The sequence below is a fragment of the Athene noctua genome, chromosome 27 (assembly GCF_965140245.1).
Source record: "Athene noctua chromosome 27, bAthNoc1.hap1.1, whole genome shotgun sequence".
In the NCBI taxonomy this organism is placed as follows: Eukaryota; Metazoa; Chordata; class Aves; order Strigiformes; family Strigidae; genus Athene; species Athene noctua.
Window position 1 is genome coordinate 7597563 of NC_134063.1, and position 8605 is coordinate 7606167.

Here is an 8605-nt window from a genome sequence, read left to right on the forward strand (position 1 = left end):
AGGCCGATTCCCCAGAACACCGTGAAAACTAAGTAGCTGGATCCAAATATATATAAATTGTCAACTTATGAGACTGGAAATAGCACCTTGCTGGCCCCCCCGCCCCTCCCTGAAGGAGTCAGCCCTGCACCCCGAAACCACCACCCGCCCTCTGAGCCCAGGGACACCCCCACACCCCCCCAGCCCCCTGCATCGGACCAGGAGGATGGATGGGGCAGGGCAGGATTCCCCCCCAGGCCTGGTACCACAGGGCCCCCCCCGCCTGGCCCCAGGGAGCACCCCAGGGGCCCCCCCAGGAGCTGCTCAGCCCCCGCTGTCACCCCGCAGCGGGATCCCGGCCGTGAGGGGTCCGGCGGCCCCGAGCAGCGTTTCCCAGGGCGGGGTGGGCGGGAGGGGTCTCCAAAATCCAATCTCAAACCGGTATTAAGAGAAAAACCACTTCTCTGTCCGCGCTGCGGGGTCAAGTAACGAAAGGAAACAAAAGAAGGGCCGGGGGAGGAGACGGGGGAAGAGCAGGAGCTGCGTCCTGACCCCCCCGCAGCCGGTCGCGCCGCGTCCGCCCCCGCCGGCGCCACTCGGGGTGAACACGGTCCCTGTGTTGTCCCGCAGGCAGCAGCCCCGCGGCCCCCCCGCGGCTCAGTCCCGCATCGGACGGAGGCTCCGGGGGCTGGCGAGGCCGCGTGTGCCCCAGGCCGGGCTGGGTCTCCCCCAGGAGCTGGGCAGGGCGAGGCAGAGGGGCGGGAGGGCAGGGGGGCGCCTCTTCATTTGGCTGGTTTGGTGATGATGCGAGCGGAGAAGTCGAAGAGGTTCTTGTTGATTTTCCGGAGGGTGCTCACCTCCTCCTCCAGCTCGCTCACCTGGATCGTCAGATGCTCCTGGTCCCCCACCAGGTTCTGCGACAGAAAAAACCCACAGAAAAGCGTCAGGCACCCGGGTCTCGGCCCTGGCTGCCCCCAACAGCAGCAAAGCCCAAACCCTCTCATCCTCTCCCTCCTCCACCTCGCTCGCAGACCACGGCCCCTCCTGCCGACACCAGCTCCGAGTTCCAGGGGTGGTTCCCCCGCCCCAGCTCGCAGCCCCCAGCCCCGGCAGGACGCGACGGCCCCGTCTCGGAGCAGCTCTCACCTTCTCCCGCGTCGAGTACATCTGCGCGTACATCTTCTCGGCCTTCTCCAGGTAGCTCTCCCCAGAGTCCTGCGGGACCGGACACGAGGGGTGGGCACGGGAGACGGGGGCCCCTTGGAAACCCCCCAGCCCCGCGGGACAAAGCGGAACCCGAGGGGACCCCAGCGGGGTCGGGCCAAGCCTGCGGCACCTGCAGAGCCCGGCTGGAGCTGCCGAGAGCAGGGGAAGAGCCTGCGGGCCCCCTGTCTGCCCCCCCGGCCTGCCCCCTGCCTGCCCCCCCCCATCAGTTATCTGCAGTTCCACCACTTTACAAAGCAGCGCGGGGACGATCAGAGCAGACTGGTCGCTGCTGCTGCTCTGGCTGGAGGAGGAATTTTGCCCCCTGCAGCCCAGACCCCCCCCCCCAGCCCTCAGTGCCCCCTCCCCAGCAACCCCCTCGCCCCGGTACCTGCTGGTGGAGGCCGAGGCGCAGCGTCACCCCCTCGCTGCCCTGCTCGTCGTTGCTCTCGGTGCCGTGGAGGTGTTTGCTGAATTTGGGGAGCGGGACGCTGGGCTTCCCGTCCGGGTTGAACATGTTGGCGGGGGCCAGCACGATGAAGGCGTTTGTAACCGGCCCTGGGACGGGACCAGAGGAGGGGACGGGTCAGACTCGCCCCCGCCGCGGGTTTCCCTCTCTCCTGGCAGCTCGGGCAGCCCCGGACAGAGCGTCCGACCCGCGGCGCGGCAGCTGCCAGGCTCCTGCCTCCCTGCCCGGCACCGGGGAGGGGGCAGAGCCCCTCGCGCCGTCCTTGGCAGCGGGGCCGCAGCCCGGGCAGAACCAGCCACCCCTCAGCAGAACCGTCCGTCACCGCTCGTCTGGCAGAGCTAACGAGCGCTTTAATTACTGCACTTACCCACCCAGGCTGCTGCTTTCGTCAGCAGCCCAGTTTCTCTGCCCCACCTCGTGGAGGACGAGCAAACCTCGCTGGAGAAGCCCCCTGCAGCCCCGCTCCGACCCCTCCCATCTATCTGCAGCCCCACCACGGGGGGAGGGCAGCGGTTTCTGCCCGGCCCCCAGCGAGCAGCAGGGCCTCGCTCCCCAGCGCACCAGGAGGTCGGTGTCACCGCAGCCGCGGCAGAGGGGCCCGTGTCAGCTCTGCCTCGGGAGGGGACGGGCTCGGGGGACACCCAGAGGGGCGAGCGGGGCGGCCGCGGGGACTGACCTTGCTGGGAGGCTGATGGCACGGCTCGGAGGGGCGGCGAGAAGGGCCAAGGGGAGCCGGGGACCCGCTGGGAACCGGCGCTGCCGGGAAATCGCTGCCCCACAGAGGGGACAGGGGAGGCTGCGGGAGGGAGCCCGCGCTCTGGGCGGTGGGTGGGCTCCCCTGCACGGCACCTCCCTCCCCGCTGCCGTGCTGGGACCAGGCGCCCGGTGCCAGGGCTGCCGGGGAGCCAAGTCCCAGCCCGCAGGACGCAGCGAGCCAGCGGAGGCTGCAGAAAGCACCCGCAGCTCCCGGCCCCCAGCGGCACCTCAGCCTGGTCCTGTGCCCCGGGGGCAGAACTTGTGCCCACCTGAGCCCCCCTGCAGCCTCGAGGAAGGTTTTGGTGCCTGGCTCGCAGTGAAAGCTCGGCCCTCCCCGCTGACTCACAGCTCGGGTTTTGTCTGCTTTCACCCCTCTGACGCTGGCAGAGCATGGCCAGGTGGGCGCTGCAGTGGGTCCCCTCGGCAGCACGAGGGACGGAGCAAAGGGGCCGCCGGCAGCCGGGCGCTCAGCCACTGCAGCTTCACAGAGGAACAGGGTCTGGCTGCCCCACGTCACCTCTGGGGAGGGTTTAGGCAGCGCCTGGGGAGCGACGCCGCCAGCGAGAGCGGGGAGACGGGAGACCGGCACGGTCAGGGCAGACACCCGCTGCTACAACAGCCCCAGCGCACCGGGAGGGCTGCGGCTCCGCTGCGGGGCACCTACTGCTGGGCTGAGCCCGCAGAGGTCGGTTTGCGTGGCTCACACCGAAACCCCGGGCGGCTGCTGATACGGGATTCACCTCAGGCCCAGTGAGCTCACGGGCGCCCGGCGCTGGTCACAGAGTCAGCCTCCTCCCCAGACACATCCTCCCTCCCGCGGCCTCCCCGGGCGCTGGGGTGCGTGTGGGGCAAGGGCTGCCTTTGGAGAACAAGGAGGAAGATCCTGGATGTCCTCAGTGACGGGGTGAGGTCTATGACTCACTCCCTGACAGCGCACAGGGCGGTTGTTAACAGACACGGGCAAGGTCAGAACATTCCTCCAGACCGCGGCCGCCCTCTAAGGCCTCTGCCCCTCCTGGGGGCGTGAAGCAGCAGCAGAGAAACGTCTGAAGCGCCCCGGGCAGCGTCGGAGCAGCAGGAGGAGGCAGCAGGGCGCTGGCAGCCGAGCAGGAAAGGATCCCCGAGATAAGGACGTGCCTACCTTTGTGATTCATGGTCTTGAGGCACTGCTTGCTCTGGATGTCCCACAGCCGGACTGTTTCGTCGTGCGAGCCGGAGAGCAGCAGGCTGCCGTCCGTGGAGACCGACAGACACGTCACCTGGTTCCTGGAACGAGGAAGAGGAGGTTTAAACCCAGGATGACCCCAGGAGTGCCTGAAACCGGTGTGGGGGGCAGACGGGGGCAAGGAAGCGCTCGGCAGGCGTGTCTGGTCCCTCACCTGTGCCCTTTGAAGACCTTCCCGTTCTCCCGCTCTGTCTGGAAGGTTCGGTCCCTCTGCACCGGCTGCGGACGTGGAGGAAGGAAGGGGGAGAGGGGTTTAAGCTCAGGAAGACCGAAGCCAGCAGGTTCCTCGCTGTGTCGGGAGGGGGCAGAGGGGATGCAGGGGACCCCAGACCCCCCTCGCCCCGGCAGGGGGCGGGTCTGCGGCTCACCCAGGCACAGAGGTCGACCTGGAAGATGGAGCCGTCCATCCCCCCGCAGAACATGTGATACTCGGAGAGGTCGAGCGTCACGGCCATGATCCCCACGTCGAAGAGGACGGAGAGCAGGAGCTCCCCAGAGGAGACTTCCCAGAGCTGGAGGGAGAGGGTACAGGAGAACGGGGGGCTTAAATGTTAACGGCGGAACCCAGGATCAGCCTCTCTGCGACCACGAGACAACAAGTTTCCCAGGCAGCTCCAGAAGAGCCTGTAACCCCCTGCAGTGCCTGTCCTGCCCCCCTGGGACAGAGCCCTCCCTGCAGGGCAGGAACAGGCCGCGGGCTCCGAAAGGAAAGGACTTCGGCAAGAGGGATCAGAGGAGCCGACCCCAACATTCCCCCGGAGAGGAGAGGAGGGACTGCAAAGCACGCAGAGGCCCGGCCCCAGGGCAGGTGCTGAGAAACTGCTGGTGTTTGGAGAGGCACAGCCCATTAGGTCTGGCAGCTCTGAGTCATCACAGAGACAGCCAAGAAATTCAGCTACTGCAACCCTCACTGGCTTTGCTGCGGCTCAGCAGAAACTCTGCTTTAACCCTGCGGGGCCCGCGCACCTCGGACTCCTGCTCGGAGGGAGGGAGGGAGCCGAGCCTTACCTTGGCTGTCTGGTCAAGGGAGGCGGTGGCAGCTCGCGCCAAGGGCCCCCCAAAGCCACAGCACAAGTCCGTGATGGGGAGGCTGTGTCGGGACCACACGTGCCGGGGGTCGGGGATCTGGGAGGGCTCTGCCTGCAGCACGCTGGAGGGGAGAGCAGAGACACGGGCTGGCACGGCAGGAGCAACATGGGGGATGCCGGAGCGAGGGGGCTGCGAGGAGAGCTGGCCCAGGCTCTGCTTCCCCCGGCACGGCTCTGCCAGCCCCGGGCGGGACACAGCAGCCACCGGCGGGCCCAGCACACGCGGTACCGGGGCCGAGGGTCCGTCCTGGGCTCCCCCCGCAGAGGGGACAGAGGCCTCAGCCGCCCTCAGCAGGGAGCGGGCACAATCCGCTCCGTGTCGAGTGGGGAAGAGAAATCAGAGCCCTGTGCCACGGCCTGGGAAAGGCAGGTGAGACGCCGGGCAGGGGGCGCGGGCTGTCCCCAGCAGCTTCACCAACGGCTCAGACACGCGGGCGCAGCCGGAGCCGGTTCTGCCGCCGGGAAGCGGTGCCTGATCTCCTTTGAATCTTCCTCGCCCAGACGCTCCCCGTCCCCCGTACGAAGGGGTCGAGGCCTCCCCGCAGGCAGCGTTACCTGTACAGGTTCCACACCAGGGCCAGGCAGTCCTTCGCCCCCGACAGAAAGTGGCTGCTGTCGTCGGTAAAGCAGAGGCACGTGAGGTCCTGGTAGTGTCGGTTCAGGATGGCCAGGAGGTTCCCGTTGGAGACCTGCGGCGAGGGCAAGGGCAGCAGGACGTTAAGGAAGGAGCACGGAGGTGCCCCGGAACACCACAGCATCCTGTCCCCAACGGCGGGGGGTGCGGCAGCACCGGCAGCTCCAGCCCCAGCCGGGCTGTGCCAGGCACGAGCGGAGCCACGGAGCGAAGAGGGAAGGTTGTGTTGAGCACGTCTGCACCTCCCTGACGGGAACAGGCACCATCAGGGTGCAGCTGGTACCACCACTTAGAACCAAAGGTAAACACAGCAGAAGAGAGTTTAATGAGCTCCTGCCCACGTTAACTCTGGAACCTAGGGACGCCAGTGTTGTTTCTATGGTCAAGACACAAGCAGGCAGTAAAGATTTCCTGTTTACTGTTAATGTCATTTTGTCGGCTTCTTCCAACCCCCCATATCTGATGAGATGGCTGCGGGGGTTACAAAAGCTGCAGGAGGCTGTGTGGCACCCCAGGGGTTGCTGCACTTCAGCACAGCTGCGTGATCTTGGGCAACGGGTTCTTTAGGGTGCACAAGGGGTGCGCCAAACCTGGAGCTTTTCTTGTTAAAAGGCAACGGTGCAGATGGGGAGGCAGCGAGGGAGCCCCGTATACAGGAGCGGAACCTACTCCCTCTCGTCGCCCGAATTACACCCAAACCGCAGCTCGGTGGGAACACGCGGTTCAGGAGGCACAAAACCGGGGCTCGGGGCCCCCCTCCCGCTCCCGGATGGTTCCCAGGCTGTTCCCTCGGCCGGGACGGGGCCGGCGCCCGCTGCAGGCGCGGGGGGCAGAGGGAGGGGGCACCCGCTGCGCGAGGGGCAGAGCAGGGCCCGGCTCAGAGCACCGGAGCGAGGGACTCGCCCTCGCCGCAGCCCAGCCTTCCTCCCGAGGGCTTTTTTTTCCCCCCCCCGACGCTGCCACAAGCGCATTTTTAAAAGAAAAATCTGATGAATCAAGATAGAGCCGCCCATGTAACAATGCTCCGAGACCCCCCCCGGGACAGAGAGCTCCCTGGCTTAGACATCTCGGTGTTTAATCCGGGGCCTGGGACCAGCGTGTTCTTTTATTTGCTTGGTGAAGAGCTCGGAACGCAGCGTAATCCCCATGTAAATACACCACTAATTAAGAACAGGAAGATGACCAGAGCGCAGCAGTCCCCGCGGAGCCCAGCTCACACGTCACACACCAACCTCGGGCTCAAACGCGGGGGAAGCGCGAAAGGAAAACGAGATCCTGTGTTTGTGCTCCGAGGGAGCAGCACCCGACCCGAGGCACCCGCAGCAGCTTGGGAAGAGAAAGACCGAACAGGCCTAAGCCTCGCCCAGCACCTCCCACCGCAGTTTCTCCCCCGCTGCACTCTGGCGAGCTGCCCCTCGCTCTGCACCCCACGGAGGCCCCCCGGGACCCGCGGCAGCCCCCGAGCAGCCGGTCCCAGCCCCAGTTACAGCTGTAACCTACATGGCCCAGCGGCGCTTTTGCCCCGCTGTGGAGCCCAGATAATGCGGATTTACTGACTCCTGACGGGACAGGGGCACTCGCTAATGCTCCAGAATCTCTGCACCCCCCCCGCCCCGTGCCAGCCGGCAGCCCCTCACCTCCCACAGGTAGATGCTCTCAGCAACCCCCGCCAGGATGTAGAGCCCGTTGGGAGAAGCCGTCAGGCAGGTCACCGGCCCAGGACATATAATCTTCTGCTGGAGCTGGTCCTGGGGGCAGAAAGAACAGAGAGGCTGTTCAGTCCAGGCTGGAGCACGGGCGGGAGAGAGAAACACGACCCTGGTTCAGCTGAGATCCAGCGACACGCTGCAGGAGGGCACCGAGAGGCACGGGGTGGGGACGCAGTTACGCTCCACAGCTGGGGAGCCCCGGAGATCCAGCACAGAACAGGCTCAGCAGATTACAGCAAAATAACGTTGATAAAAAATAATAATAAAAAAGATGATGCGAGCTCACAGCCTGGGAGAACAAGTAGGAGGTCTGACAGCAGCTCCTCACAGCTTGGGGGAACTGGAAAAAACAGACCCCGGGCAGTGGCTGTGAAACCCAGAGGCGGCTGCTGCTGTTCCCTGCGGCCTCGCGGAGGGGGACAGCGGGGACAGAGGGACGAGGGCCGGTTGCTGCTGTCCCCCCGTTTAAGCCCCAGCGGATGCTGGCAGGAGCAGCAGCAGGAGGAAGAGGAGGAGGAGGAGGAGGAGGAGGAAGGGGTACGGCTGCGTAGGGACGGGGGAGGTTTGCCCGGCTGCGTTCTGGCTGGAGCAGGCCGAGGCGATGGGGGGCTGGAGGCGCAGCAGCCCCGGGCGCAGGGTGCCCACATCCCCCCGGAGCCTCCCTCCACGTCCCGGTCGCGTCACTGGGCGGCCCTGGGAGCTGGGACTCTCCTTCCCAGCCTCGGGAAGGGAAGCAGCGGGGGAGCACGGCCCGGAGAGGAGCCTGACAGCCGGTCCCTCCTGCAGAAAACACTTTTCCTGGCGATTCCTGCGCGATCGGCCGGGACCCCCGGGCGGGAGCTGGGCCTTACGGGACCCATGACCCGGGGGTGAGGGGGCAAGGCGGGGAGGGGGCTGCAGGCAGGTCCCCCAGAGATGGGGCGGCTCAGGGGCATCACTGGTGGGTCACTGTGGAGAGAGATGTCGGGCATCTGCTCGTGGCGAGGGGGGTCGTTATGGAGGGAGGGGGGGCCTGGGGGTCCGGCCGCGGAGGTGGGGGGGTCTCTGCGGAAAGAGGGGCCATGGCGGGGTCAGGCCATGGGGCCGGGGGGTCTCTATGGGGAGAGGGGCCCTCACCACAGACACGGGGGGTCTCCAGGGAGGGGGCGCCCCGGCGCATCCCCACAGGGTCGGGGGGTCCCTCCGCGGGACCCGGGGGTGCTCCCCGAGCCGAGGCCTCCCGGGCCCGCCCGCCGCGCCGGTACCTTCCTCTGGAGCTCCCAGACGTTGATGTAGCTCTTGCCGAGCTGGGCCCCCAGCAGGTGCTCGCCGCCCAGCAGCGCCAGCCCCCGCGGGCCGCTGTTGCCGCCGCGGTAGCCGGGCAGGGCGGAGCCGGAGTGCAGCTCCCAGACGGAGCAGTTGCAGAGCGGCCCGGCGGCGTCCGACACCAGCGCCACCTCCATGGGCGCCGCCATCTTCGCGGTCCGCCAGGGCCAGAGAGAGCGCGGCGGCCGCCTAGAGCGCCGCCCTCCCCCCGCCCGGCGCTGGCCAATCAGGAGCGCC

At 67.2% G+C, this 8605-nt stretch overlaps 1 protein-coding gene across 1 annotated transcript; it reads right to left on the reverse strand.

Moving 5' to 3' along the window:
* Nucleotides 1-248: 248 nt before the first annotated feature.
* Nucleotides 249-8523, reverse strand: WDR18 (WD repeat domain 18). Its single transcript, XM_074928168.1, has 10 exons — nucleotides 8308-8523; nucleotides 6992-7102; nucleotides 5276-5409; nucleotides 4641-4782; nucleotides 4001-4144; nucleotides 3787-3851; nucleotides 3549-3673; nucleotides 1574-1740; nucleotides 1126-1194; nucleotides 249-893 (listed from the first exon to the last, which is right to left on the reverse strand). Exons 1-10 carry the CDS (start codon nucleotides 8515-8517, stop codon nucleotides 762-764), a joined length of 1299 nt encoding a protein of 432 aa, XP_074784269.1. The 5' UTR covers nucleotides 8518-8523; the 3' UTR covers nucleotides 249-761.
* Nucleotides 8524-8605: the final 82 nt, after the last annotated feature.